General features: G+C 43.2%; 1 protein-coding gene across 6 annotated transcripts in view; it reads right to left on the bottom strand.

The window, feature by feature from the left end:
* The window catches only part of CDK8 (cyclin dependent kinase 8), a 68958-nt gene extending 61531 nt beyond the window's left edge, over positions 1–7427 (bottom strand). For 4 of the 6 annotated variants that reach the window (XM_009102839.4, XM_018908518.3, XM_050973696.1 and 1 more), the window contains exon 1: positions 7127–7427. In XM_009102839.4, coding sequence (XP_009101087.1) covers positions 7127–7254 — 128 coding nt within the window. In that variant the 5' untranslated portion in view covers positions 7255–7427. Of the gene's footprint in view, positions 1–1257; positions 1397–7126 lie in introns of all 6 variants that reach the window. The other 2 variants (XM_050973692.1, XM_018908519.3) reach the window with 2 other exon arrangements.
* Between the last annotated feature and the right edge of the window lie 6873 nt (positions 7428–14300).

Here is a 14300-nt window from a genome sequence, read left to right as displayed (position 1 = left end):
CAAAGCGCGCATTTTTTTCAAGGATAATTTTAATTTTTGATGTTTAGGCTAGCATCTGTAGTTGAGAAAATCATTATGCTCTCTCGAACATTTTGTCCTTTAAAAAGTATCTGCAGCTTTCATCGTGGCTTATACAGTTCTTTTCCTGCAAATTCTAAACTGACTGCACAATATGCTTTGCCATACTACAACTTAACACTCAAGGTTGTTAAGAAGCTGTTGAATAGAAACTGTTTTCTGAACAGCAGTATTTTTTTGCTTGAGTATCACACATAATTTTACAAGCACTCTTTGGCATCCAAATGTTCTATGATTAAGTAAGACTTCCACTAGGATATGCAAAAAACCCCCATGCAATAGGGCAACATCAGTAGAATCCTCCATTAAAATAAAAAAGCAGAATATTAAATGGTCTATCCAGCACCTTTCCTATATAAGCTACTAAGGACTTCATATGCTTCTCTTTAAATTCAATATATTTATTCATAAAATCACAGAATGGTTTGGGTTGGAAGGGACCTTAAAGATCTTCTAGTGATTTTTAAATTCAAGCAGCTATCTCTCAAATGGGAAGCCTCAACACACAGAAGTTAGCAATTCATTCACAAGTAGCCTAACAAAAAATTGTAACTATGAATAAAGCTAGGGCTGTAATCCCAAATGTGCTATTATGGGGCTTGACAAGGTCTCAGAAACCATTTGTTGAGCTTTGGAGGAGACAAGAGAGAACAGCAGGCTAGCCAGCCAGAACACAAAACCCTCCTGAATGGTTATCAGCCCGCACGTAGCACTAACACGCAGCATTACTTACCAAGCTCACAAAGAAAAGATGGGGGACGGTGGGGGGAGAGAAGCATGAGAGGTACAGCACCGGGGGGATGAAGCCTGAAACTGAAACTTTATTCCTACCCACTCACAAAACATAGGCTTCTCTACTCTAAACTCAAGGCTGCTTTACAGTAGAAGGCAACCATAAAGAAAAGCAAGCCTTTTAATCAGCAGCACTGTTCTCTGACAACATGCCTCCTGTACAATCAGCACCCACAAAAACGAACCCCTGTTCTCTAATGGGACGTTGCGTACACGCAATAGTCACTGCATGCCCCCACTAGTTACATATATTACTGTAAATCCTAAGTCCAGAATCAAATACATGGAGACCTTTGGTGTTTTTCTTTGTAGTTTTGCAACACTACTTTCATAGCCTCTCCTCTGTACTTGTCATAAGCTTCAAGTAGGAATGAAACACCAACTCACCTTTGCTGCAGGGTATGAAAATAAATCAACACATCTGTGACAAGATAACAAAAGATCACACCAAATAAGGTCCAAAGGCCACAGTAGGACTCTCTCGAACACATGACCTTAAAAACCCATATAGCCTGGAGCCATGTAACTGGGTGAGAAGGGAAGGAAGAAGATGGAAGACAGTTAAAAGAGTGGTTGACCAGAAAAATGTAAGACTTTATGCAATATGGCATGCCTACCTCATTATGTAGATACAGTTTAATTAAGAACTTTGTAACTACTATGGTGAAGGATCCAAAAGAGATTCAGGGCATATATTTTAAGAAGATAATACCACATATTACATACATAAATAAAGTTTGTGGCATTTAGAAATTCCACACTACTGTTGACAGGAGTCAGAAGCCAAAGGCTTGCATGCCAGCTCTGCGGTTCTCACCACCTGCCTGCAATCTCCACCAACTGCTTCAGGTCAAAACAGTTGAAATCAACACACAAACATTCAGCCAAAAACAACAACAACTAAATCACCACTGAGAGAAGATAAGAGTTGTCTGGAAATTTATAGTTAAAACTAATGGCATGAGGTTCATTATTTAACTCCTGTAAAGGCTCCATACAGAACTAATCGAGAAGCTTCAAGTCCAGCCCCAGTATTTCACTTCTCACCAAGTAAAACTTTAACTCGTAACTTATAGCACTCCCAAACTCTATGTAATGTGGTAAATAATTTGTAGAAAATTCTCAAAGCCAAGAAATGCTTACAATGTATTATAATTAGAAAATAGCTTCAATTGTAATAGCGTAAATTGTAACATCTGCATTGTCTCACCCTTCACATTACACTAAAAATAGAATAAAAGTTTTTAAAACACCTCTCAGCTACCCCATCTCCAAGTCAGAAAAAGACTTAATCTGACATGTACCTCTCAGTAAATATCAGCTTGATTTAGATCTTGACAAAGTACCAATGTAACTCAATCTATACACACTCACAAACACAGACAAACTGGAACTAATCTGCTAAGCAACTTATGACGGGCCAGAAAGCAGCTTAGTATTAAAAAAAAAAACCCAAAAAAACCACCACCAAAACTCAGAATTCCTGAAGCAAGCAAAAGCAGTTCTTCTGCTCCATTACAGAGCTTGGCCTGATCTCTAAGCAAGCATCTGAACTTCTACGGTTACAACAGTCAGAAGTGACTGGTTTTGCCAACATTACAGAACAGACACTATGCTCTTATCTTTTCCCTTCAACAATAGGTTATGCAGTTTATCTACGCTGCATTAAAATATTTTATGGTTTTCAGAAACATTCCGGGTCATCCATCTTCAGATGCTGTGAAACAACAATAGCACAAGAATCTTACACATTACCCAAACCATTCATTATTTTATCTAACCTAAACAGTTCTAGCATCTCTATTTTCCAAGATAAATATTCCTCATCCCTTCAGTATCTCTTTATACAAGAGTTTCTAAGAGAGAATCAAAATTCTTGAAATAGCCTTTAATTTGTAGGCAGAAACTAATGTCATTTTAGAGATTATGCAACCCAATAACTTACTGGACACCTACTAATTTCCATAATTCTGCTTCTTTTACAACCCAGACAAGCCCTCAAGGGGAGAAAAAAAAGTAGTTTAGATTTGACTGAAGCATGCAAGATGCATTTTCATAATGCCAATTACAATGTGTCAGTAGTTTCAAATTAAACAATCTGCTCCCCCACCTACAGCAGTACTTCCAATACAGAACTCTAAGTGCTGAAATTACAAAAAAAAAAAAAAAAAAAAAAGGTCCAATTCCACTTGTGTTTGGGACCAACATCACTTCTCACAGTTCCTGACAACAACAAGGACAGCACCAGTTTGCTTAGTGTTGGTTTCCCACCTGTGGTCTCACCACTCAAGTCTCCTTCCAAGAGATTAGGAAAGCTTTCAATAAAGCACCAGGGAACATTTCTACAGTTCAAGACCCTCAATTACATAATTTTTCTGCTGTTATAATTAAAAAGTTAGATACTGCCTAACAGGCACATTCAGTAGTTTCTTATTCTCATCCAAACCACATCCAGTAAACAGGCAAAATGATTATTTGGAAACACACCAAATTGCCACTGAAACAGTCGGCCTTCCTCCACGGAATAGGCTTCTCAGATTTCTGCCTATAGCTGTACCATAAAAAGGAAAAGGAGAGCCAAGAAAGCAGTGGAAGACCAACCCCAGTAAACCTGGGAACTCAGCTTTGACACTACCATGTGCTCAGCACATGGTGCCAGTCCCGGGATGGGCTGTACCTCATACGCTGCACAAGCTGGGCAGCCAGGCTTGCACAAGAGACCTCAGTGTCCTGCCACCTCAGTCTGACAGTGACTGGCACTCAGCTTCTAGGGAGCTGCAGAGAAAAAAAACTAAAAACAGTAGATCTGCATGTCAGTTCACCCAACAAAAACTGCTGGCATATTTTCCAAGTCCAGCATAAGTCAAATAGGTAGATTTTATAGCAGGGTTGAGCAGTGTTCCTGAGGAAGCACCCAAATGGCACATAAGGCAAATCTTATGCAGGAAGTAAATGGCATTTTCTGGACCAAAAAAAAAAGGTAAATTATCATACAAACACTAGATATGAGCAACAGTTCCTTTATCTGAAGACTGATGCTCAACATGCCATGCCTGTGCTCCCTTCCCAGTGCATGCCATCAGAGTCAAATGCTTCTTTGTACACCTTTCTGCCATAAAAATAAACCCCATCAATGCACAGATTTTGCTCTAAGCAGGTTTTAGAGCCCACTGCAGGTACTGCACTGATGAAAAAGACACAAACATTCAATAAAAACAGGAAGATTCAACCACCTAGACAGACCACAAACTTAAAATAGAAGAGATGAAAATAAAAACTCCAGAATACCATTTTGCTGCAGGCAGTGCACCAGATAGAACTCAATTATGGTGCCTGACATTGTCACTCAGCTGATTTGGTGTTCAGTTGGGTCAAGTCTGGCATTTAATATGTGAGAAACGTCCATGGAGCTGTGGCTGGGGATCCTCTGAGATGGACCAGTAGAGACCCCAAGCCTGACCTTGTGGCAAAGGGCAGTGCAGGGCTGGACTGGCTTTTTTCTTCGAGCAAGGCATGAAAGAAACCTTGGTTACACTCCCACCTGGTCACCAGCACACATACCACAGGACACCTCTCCTTCATTAGAAGGATTCTCACCACATCAAGATTCCTGAAAGACTGTCCTCCAAAATATTCCTGTGTAGTTCCAATGATGCAATTAACTTCCTAGGATACTAGGATACACAGCTGCTATCTAGTTTTCAATTGCCTTACTGCACCTCAGAGGCAGCTGTAAAACCTGTAAAGCAATAAAATAAAATAAAATAAAATAAAAAAAAAAGGAGGTGAAGACTGCAGTTGTACTACAGACACTGCTCCTAGTATTCTTGAACTGGGTTTTGTCACCAACTCAATGCAACATTTGCACAAACTCAATTACTAAAATTCAGTTATTTTTTGTGATCCTTCTACCTCTTAGTCATCCACAGTAGAAGATGTCATTTAAGAAAAAGCTGGAGTGATACTGTTAACAAAATATTTGCAGTCCTGCAGGCCACTTTTCAAAGTACTCTAAAAATTACCATGCATATCTTAGAAGACTTGTGCTATTTAAATTAAGAATCAGAATCATGTAGCAAAGTTTAAAGAACACTTGTAAGCTCAAGAGAAATATAAAAATAAGTCTGAGCTGTATAGACCCTAGAAACAACTGAAAAATGATTGATCCATCATTACTTACCATCTGGGTAATACTAAAACAATGCAAGAGTATATTTTGAATATACTTATGTACTAATAAACAAATACTGAACTATTGTCACAAGTACTCCTCACCACAGGACACAACATCCATCCATTACTACAGCTTCAGGACCATTAAATGTTATTACTAAATGTTATTATTTGCTTCTTTGATTTAAGTGATTCCCCCTGGATAAAAGGATGTAAACAAAATATTCAATCCTAATTCCACCCTTGGAATTTAAGATCACATATGTACAAATGTATTACAAGCTACAAATGCATTTATGGATGCTTCTATTTTACATATTTTAGTGACTGTCCAAGGGTAATTACACAGGATATTTAAAAGAAAAAGTTTTCAGAATTCAGAAAGGCAAATGGGAAGTATTACGGAAAGGGATGGTAAACAAGGCACTAAATGAACAACAAAGCAAAGAAAAAAGGAGACAATATATATTGTTTATCTTTTTTTTCCCCCAACTTTAATCAAATACCATACCTTGATTTCCCCCCTCATCAACAAGAGTGAAAATTTATAAACATATGCACCCTACTGTAAAACCACGTTTGAGCAACTATCCATTTTTAAAGCAAACAATTCCATTTTTTTTGCTGTAACTTCCCAAAACAGCAGCATTTTCAAACATTCTCTCCAAAACAACATCAAGCAGACCGATAATTTCACCGAAAATACTTCAGCAGTACGACATGCTGAATTCCCAACACATTGCTGCAGTCCAACAGGCTGAACAGCTGCAAAGCTGCCTGACACAAACATTAGAAATGTAGCCCTATCTTTCAGTACCTCGACTTATTTTTCGTATTACAGATCTCTGTATGGGCAGAGAAACCAGGGCTGGGTATATCAGCAGCATTTGTGCCTGCATATAAGGAGATTTGAGGCAACAGCTTATCACACTTACAACTGTTTTTTTTTCCTCTTGCCCTCCCAGAATAGAAAGAATTTGGGCAAGATAAGATTTTTTCTTATGAACAGTTGCAAGGATCCAAATATAAAAGTTGTGCAAAAAAGTAGTTACCTGACTCCTACCATCAAACAAAATTCAGGCTGAAGTAACTGTGCTGCAATTAACATCAGCATGTTTAAGACAGAGACAAGACAAGGTGCAACCATTTTCATTACAGCTGTTCTCCAGGTAATAGAGCATTTCCTTCTAGAATCAAAAGCTTATGTAAACACAACCAGATCGTATTTTGGCCATGATTGACCACTGCCTGCTTTAAAAGTTTATTTATTCAATGTAAAAATAACCGCCAGACTTTTGAAATGCACTTTATTTGAAAGGCAGCATATAGAGCACCACTACGGTGAGACTTTAGGAGAAAGGTTCTAAATTTTGAATTGCATCTAGTCTGCTACAGGAACAACCCGTGCCTCTCCCGTTTCTCCTGCTCCCTACTTCCTATTGTTCCGCTGTTCAGCAAGTGATGCCATGCCACGGAAGAGGGAAACCTAAATGACAGTTTTATTCGGTCTTTCTTCAAAATGTTTATGCCAAGAAATAATTTACTCAGGTCTAGAACAAGAACTGGTCATACACAAAAGGTGGTTTAAAGCATTCTAAAACCCCAAAAGCACGAGCAGACTTTGGCTTCTGAAACAGCCAGCAAGACGACCCAAAATGGTGACTACAAGTAATAAATCATATTAAAAAAAAGGCATTGTTAAAAACAACAACAAAAAAAAACCCCGTTCTATGAACCAATGATCAGGCAAAACGGTATAAGCAGCCACTGATTTACTCGTAACGAGAATCCATTAAGGGAACGGTTTTCCTCGGGCACAAAATTTGTTTCTCCAAGCCCACCCGCTACCGAAACACGACTCCGGCACAGCGCTGAGGGGCTGGCGACGCTCGCAGTGACCCGGGGGAACCAGGCGCCGGCCGGCCGGGCTACCGCGGGGCTCACCGGGCGGGGATCCGGCAGGGCCGGAGAAAGGACGGCATCAGCGCGGGGAGCGAGGGGGAGGCACACGAGCCTGTGGGGCAGGAGGCGCCCGGGGGAAGGGGGTCCCACGGGGAGCCGCGCCGCTCGCTCGCTCACTCACCCGTCCTTGCGCTTGGCTTTGTAGACGTGCCCGTAGGTGCCCCTGCCCACCTTGCAGCCCTCGTACTCGAAGAGGTCCTCCACCCGCTCGCGCTCCCCGGTCAGCTTCACCTTGAAGTCATAGTCCATCTTGGGCGCCCGCCGCGATCCGCCGCCGCCGCCCCCGGCAGCCGCGCCCCGCCCCGCCGCACACACCGGGCGGCGGCAGCAGCAGGAGGAGGAGAAGGAGGAGGAGGCCCCCGCGCCGCCCCGCGGAACATCCAGCGGCGGGGCTGCTCCCTTCGCTCCGAGCCCCAACCCCCGGCGCTCCCTCCCTCCGTCCCTCCCTTCGCCCCGCGCCAGGAGCGGCACCGCCGCCGGTCCCCGGGCGGGCTCTCGGGGCCGCGCCCGCGCCCGCTGCCGCAAACGGACGTCGCAAACCGCGGGCACCTCCCCGGCCGCGGGCAGCGCACCACGTGGAAGGAGCCGTCCCGGCGTGCCTTGCGGGCGCAGCCGCACGCCGGGAGGTGTAGTACAGGCGGAGGGAGGGAGGCCGGGCCGCGCTGCATGCCGGGAGCTGTAGTTCGTGTACAGGGCACGAGGGGCACGGGACCCGCCATCAGCGGCCACCGCGACCCGCGCTCGGTCCCTTTCCCGAGGCCTTGGCTACGGTGAATATCCCGGTCCCCGGCTCGATCCAGGCTGCCGAGGGCAGACGCAGCGGGTCCCTGCTGCTCTGAGCATCTCTTAGCATCGCTATAATTAAGACAATTCCACGACCATGAACATGGACAAAATCAGAGACTCACAGGATCTTTTGAGTTGGAAGGGGTCCATTAGGTTCATCGAGTCCCGCTGCTGGCCCTGCACAGGACCATCCCCAAGAGTCACACCCCGGGCCTGAGAGCATTGTCCAAATGCTTCTTGAGCTCTGTCAGGCTGGTGCTGTGACCACGTCCCTGGGGAGCCTGTGCCAGTGCCCAGCCATGCCATGGGTGAAGAACCTTTTCCTGATAGCCAACCTAAACCTTCCCTAACACAACTTCAGGTCATTCCCTCCGGTCCAGTCACTGGCATCACAGAGCAGAGATCAGTGCCCACTCCCCTTTCTTCCTCCATGAGGAAGTTGCTGACTGCAATGAGGTCTCCCCTCAGTCTCCTCTGCTCCAGGCTGAACAGACCAAATTATCTCAGCCACTCCTCCCCATCTTGGTTGCCTTGCTTTGGATACTTTCTAATAGCTTAATGTCTTTCTTCTATTGTGGTGTCCCAGGCTGCTCACAGCACTCAAGACACAGATGGATGTCACAGTGCTGACAAACCTTCTCTGTGTGGCTGCTGAGATCAGTCAGGATGTGTGGCCGCATTTCTCTTCAAAGAGAAAAGCGGGGCACAACTTCCCAAGGATGTTTTCTGGGAATCCCACCTCAGAGAAAGAAAAAACAATTCTTATCTCATTTGCTGTGCCTGTGTTTGTGCCAAAGGAGAATGCAACATGGAGATTGTTTACCCAAAGTTTTGGTGTTTTGTTTCCTTGGCTGATCAGGGCCAAGCGCGTGTGCAGACTGTCGTTCAGCAGACAGTCACGAGATTCTGGGCAGTTGAGTGGAGTTGAGTGCTTGTGAAGGTTCAGTTTAGATGTAATGTAATACAGTATAGAATAATATAGTATAATAAAGTAATTAATTAGCCTTCTGATATCCATGGTGTCCTCCTTGTCATTTCATCCCTTCATCAGGGTTACCCTGTGTTTTACTATACGGATGTAATACAAAAACTCTTGTGTTTAGCAAGGCCCTTGTATGTGAACTGTAACTGGGCATTTCCCAATTCTTCTCCTTGGCTGACAGAGCCAGAGTCACCCACTCAACATAAAGTCAGCTGGTAATTTTGTAGAACAGGCAGCTTGGAACTAAATTAAAGCTACAGCAATCTTTCTACATACAGCCCAGCTTTTGGCATTTTTAATAGTCATGCATGTGTGCTTCACGTTTCATGGCAAGAATGAAGCACATTGAGTAAATAAGTAGGCACTCAAATCCCCAAACATAGAGATATCATAGAACGTGAGGGCTCCTGAAAGAAACAACAACATTCTGGAATCATGTAAAATAATTTCAATTTTCAGTTACAAGTATTAATTTTCATTTACACACTAGCACTGAAAATGGGGGATTGTGCCTGCTTCCCAAGCTGGCATCACTCAATCAGACTCATGTCAGATGCCCACACTTGGACTTTCAGAATGTTGCTATGTAGTTGTTAGGGACATTATGTATGTTGAGGAAAGCAATTAGGCATGTGTTACAAAAAATAAGTGCAATTGAGAGAAGCAGCAAAATTACACTTTATTTGCCCAGCAACTCAACTAAATTTTACAAGAACATTGCCCAGCACTCCACTATACCAACCAAACAGAAACAGGTCAGGGCAGCCCAGCAGAGATCAAACAATCTGGAAGATGCCATCCACTTCACAAAGTTCATCCATCTCAACCCCATCTCTGCTTTCAGGGACTGCTTGGCTTTGGGGACTTTCAGGGACAGTAAGGGACCAAGCTTGCATGGCCAAACCCGCCATGTGCAGTACCTCTGGCCTGCTCACTATCCTCAGTCCTATCAGCAGGGGAGGTAGCAATAACCATACTTCTGTGGCTTTGTACTCTTCTTTGTGTTATTAATCACTTTTTTGTGGAGGCAGCGAACATCCAAACTCCTCAACATAGATCCAATTACTGCATGGTGGTTAATGGTTTGGATTAGTCCGTCCCGAGCTGAAACACTGCAAGGTGTGAAAGACAAACAATGTCTGCTTAGAAAGGAAAGAGATCATGAAGGAATACAAAAACAGACAATCCAGATTCATTTTCTGACAACCTGTGCCATGTTTCACATTTGCATAAAACATTTGGAAAGAATTCCATACTTTGACAAACTCTGAGAAATCAAAACCACAACTGAGATATCTTCTTTTCCAGATTGTTGGTCCTGTTGTAAGAATATTTACAAGTTTGCTTGAATGTTTCTTTCCTTAGTTTTACATACCACTTGAATTGTATGCCTTCCAGAATGAGTGTAGCTGTAAACCTGCTGCACCTTCGCTCTGTTTCCACTTCAGGTACTTGCACTGAAACCAGTGTTTGATTTTACCACTTCAGACGTATGGTCCCCAACTCAAGAGATATTTGAAACAGAAAGCACACTTTGGCTCTTTTTTAAATGAGAAATAAATATTGGCATTTCAAGGTCAACTTTTAACTCTCTTTCATGGAAAGTTGCATACTTTCTCTGCTTAATTTTAAAAATCTGTCACACTGTAATATAATTTCAAGGAAAAGTTTAATTTGTGGTCTTCAAAGGACAGACACAACCAGGTTCTGGTATTCTTGACTCTCAGGTCTCCATCCCCACAGTGGCCCTTCAAATTGAGAGGATTTCTTATCTCTTACTGCCTGTTTTTCATTCCCTTCTCTCATGCTCTCTCAGTTTAAAAATGTATGATTAACACATCCTGCTGAAGTTGGATTTTTGGAGCCTTCCTCTTTCTCTTTTTTCCTCTAACAACATTCATGGTTTGATTTATCATATCCTTCTATTCTGAGTTTGTGTAATTTCTGGTATGTCCAGAAGACACGCGCTTCTGACATTTTTTTGTCTGGCATCACCACACCTGTGAAGGATGTTGGAGTTCTCCACAGGAAAGCCACTGTTACCATGTTGGCACTGGTAACGTGCAGTGGGTTGGAGACAGTTACCAAAGAGAGCTGTGACTGGAGAGGACAGTAGTCAAGGAAGGCTGACACCACTAAACATTTCTGAATGTATTTCAGGGAGTTGTCTTTCAGCTGAAAGCCTGGATTGTCTGGAAACAGGCTGGATTGTGACAATAAGAAATGCTGTCACTTGGGGTATGGGAGTGTGGAAGAAGTTTTACAGTGAGCCAGAGAGGTTTGATAAGAGAATCCATGTTTACCCCTGAAAGAATTCCCTACCAAGGTCATTGACATAGAACCAAGAAAGAGAGAAGGATAAATAAGAGAAATCTGCAACTGCCTATTTCAATAAGCACTTTGTTTGTCTTTCCTGACCAATGAGTAAAGTGTAAACTTGTGAGTTTTGTAAGAACATATAAAAAGCATGCATACTTTGAAGCCTTTTGAAAATGGAGTGTTGCTTTGTATTGTGACCATCCCAAAAACGACATCGGAGCATCAATAACGAAAGCAAAGCTGGTTTTGGGAGGGGTTGACACGGGCAGTCGCTTGGGGATCCTGCAGCTAGCCCCCACCTCCTGGCCCGTGCTAAGAACGGCTGCTCCCTGTCCGCCCCTCGGACCGGTCTGGGCGGCAGCAGAGCAGGGAAGTTGGGCGGCAGCAGAGCAGGGAAGGAGAGCGGGGCTGCCCAGCTCCTGGAGGCAGCAAAGGTGTTCTGGGCGGCTGCTGATGGGAATCCCAAGCCGAGGAAGCCAGAACAAAGGAGATGAGAGGGGCCACTTGTATAAGGTCTCAAGAGGCTTTAATCTCCAAGAGAGAGTCCACAGACGAGTGACAAAACTCCAACAGGGTAACAGCAACTTAAGAACAGGGGAGGGTACTAGGGAGGATAATCAATAGTAGAACAGCAGAGGAGGAATGTAAGTGGGGATCAGATTCTAGGTTATATCCCAATAGGGATAACATGGGAGGGGACCAGGCTTGGCACACCAATGGAAATTCGAGGGAAGGGTGAAAGACAAGGAAGGTTCTAGAGAAAGGGGTGGGGTTACATTTGATGAACAAGGGAAGAGGGCAGTACTTCCAGAACTGGCAGGAAGGGTCTGGAAATCGGGGAGGTGCAAGGGAGGTTGACATGGGGACTGGCGTAAGATTAGGCAGGAAAATAGTAGTGAACAACTTGAGGGCAAAACCCTTTAGGAAACTGAACGGGCTACGTGGAACAAACCACTACAAACTCACAATAAGGAACACCTTAAGATTACAACAGAAAAACAATCTACCCCAAGGGGTGTGTGTTTGCGTGCTTGTGGCCATGGTGTTAGTGCTAGAGTCAAAGTTTGTGAAGCAAAGCTTACAGCTGGGAAATGTACAACAAGCTACTTGCTCTTTGTTTTGCACTCTTCAAAAATAGAGTAAAAATAAAGAAAAGCAAAGTTTAATATTTTTGCTTTCTCACCTTTGTATTTTATGAGTAGATAACCTACAACACTCTCCCCATGCCTTTAGAGTGTCTGCTCATTCCACGTTTTAGTCTGCCTAATTTGAGCATACTTTTTCTTTTCAGAAAGCTTTTCATGAAGCTGTAGCTTCCTGCTAAAATTTTCCTATATCCCCATAGAGACAGTCTTTAGTGGTGACTGAGGTGTTCCCAGCTTGGTATTGACTGAAAAAGTGCAGTCCTGCTGAGTGCTATACATCTTCCATTTTTTGTTTAGTCCAGGGAAAGCTGAAGGCAAGACAATAATGTGGTGGCACTTTTTCCTTTTCTGTATGTAAAGAAAAACTAACTATCATACTTGCACAGTCTGAGTATTTTTCAGAAACCTTGCAATTTTTATTTGCAGATGAGTGAGCTGAGTAGTGGCAGCACTTAAAAAAGCAGTTTATTTAATACAGATAACTAAAGTGCTGATTCTACAGTTTCCTATGTAAAGCAATGTGTTGGGATTTTTTCCACTCAACTATATTTTACTATAAAACTGATCTAACAAAGCATCCTAGATTCTGGCTGGAGTGCAAGCTACTAACAAACATACATCAGTCCTTTGGATCCAGGTGCTGTATAGGAGAGTTGTGCTTGCATTCAGTGAAACATCTGTTTGCCAGACTTGGGACCACCTACGGTAACAATCAGCCTATGTTATGCTCCTGACAGAGATTCAGTTGTCACCGTCCCTCGAGGTATTTAAAAGACATGCAGACGTGGCACTTGGGGACATGGTTTACTGGGGGGACTTGGTAGTGCTGGGTCAATGGTTTGGACTACATTTTAAAAGTCTTTTCCAAACTAAGTGATTCTCTGATTCTGCCTCTGCAAACCTTGAAAGTTCAGACCATGAACTCATGGTCACTTTTGTTACTGAGAAAAGCCCTGCCTGAGGGGAATTAAACCCTGAAATTAAATATTTATAATATTTCATATAATCATAGAAATATTCAGGTTGGAAGAGACCTCTGGATGATTTCTAGGAGAATATCCTACTCAGAGCAGGGCTACTCTTAAATTCAGGTTGCTTGAGGGTTTTTCCACTCAAGCCTCTATGGAGGGAGATTCCATAGCCTTTCTGAACCTGACTATTCTCCAGGTAAATTTTTCTGTCCTTCTCTCAATACAAATCCTGCCTCTGTCTTTTCAGTAAGCTCCTTGTCAGTATTGGCAGGCTGCCCATTATTCCAGTTTGAAGAAGTCCTAGGGCCCACAACCTCTCTCACATGGCGAGTGCTCCAGCCCCAAGACCATCTTAGTGCACTCAGCAGAACTCGCTCCAATTCATCAGGAATTTTCCATATCAGGATTGTTCTATTTGAGACCCCCAAACTGAGCATCATGTTCCATGCGCAGGCAAACAAGAGCCATGTGAAGCAAAATCGTCCCATCCTGATAATAAATTTTCTGTTTTCACAGGATCACAGAATGGGTCAGGTTGGAAGGAACCACAGTGGTCATCTGGTCCAACCTCCCAGTTCAGGCAGGGTCCCTTAGAGCACATTAACGAGGGTTGTGTCCAGACAGCTTTTGAGTATCTCCAGGGAAGGCAACTCCACAACCCCTCTCAGCAGCCAGTCCTACTGCTCAGTCATCTGCACAGTAGAATCCACGTTTAGGTAGAATGTCCTGTGCATCAGTTTCAAAAAGGGCCCGTTGCCCTTTGGCATATTGCTCAGCACCACCAAAAAGGGCCTGGCCCCATCCTTTTGACACACTGTATACATTGAATGTTGGAACCCTGGATGCTGAGAATAGAGCTACTTTCTCAGGAAACTAAAAGACAGAACAGTCAAATTAAATCCAGGTTCTTAAAATTCTTTATTACAAAACTTAGTAATTGCCTGAGGTTTGCTGCCCTCCACAGGCCATTTTTATTATAGTTGCAAAGAGAGTGTTTCACTGTGGACAGCACTGCTACAGTGCAATAATAGTCTAAGAAAGATCTACTCTTGTCATTTTGTATTAATAACACAACATAAAATGAACAAGTAC

This window comes from Serinus canaria, chromosome 1, assembly GCF_022539315.1.
Source record: "Serinus canaria isolate serCan28SL12 chromosome 1, serCan2020, whole genome shotgun sequence".
In the NCBI taxonomy this organism is placed as follows: Eukaryota; Metazoa; Chordata; class Aves; order Passeriformes; family Fringillidae; genus Serinus; species Serinus canaria.
The sequence above is the reverse complement of the archived record's forward strand: the minus strand, read 5'-3'. Positions and strand labels throughout refer to the sequence as shown.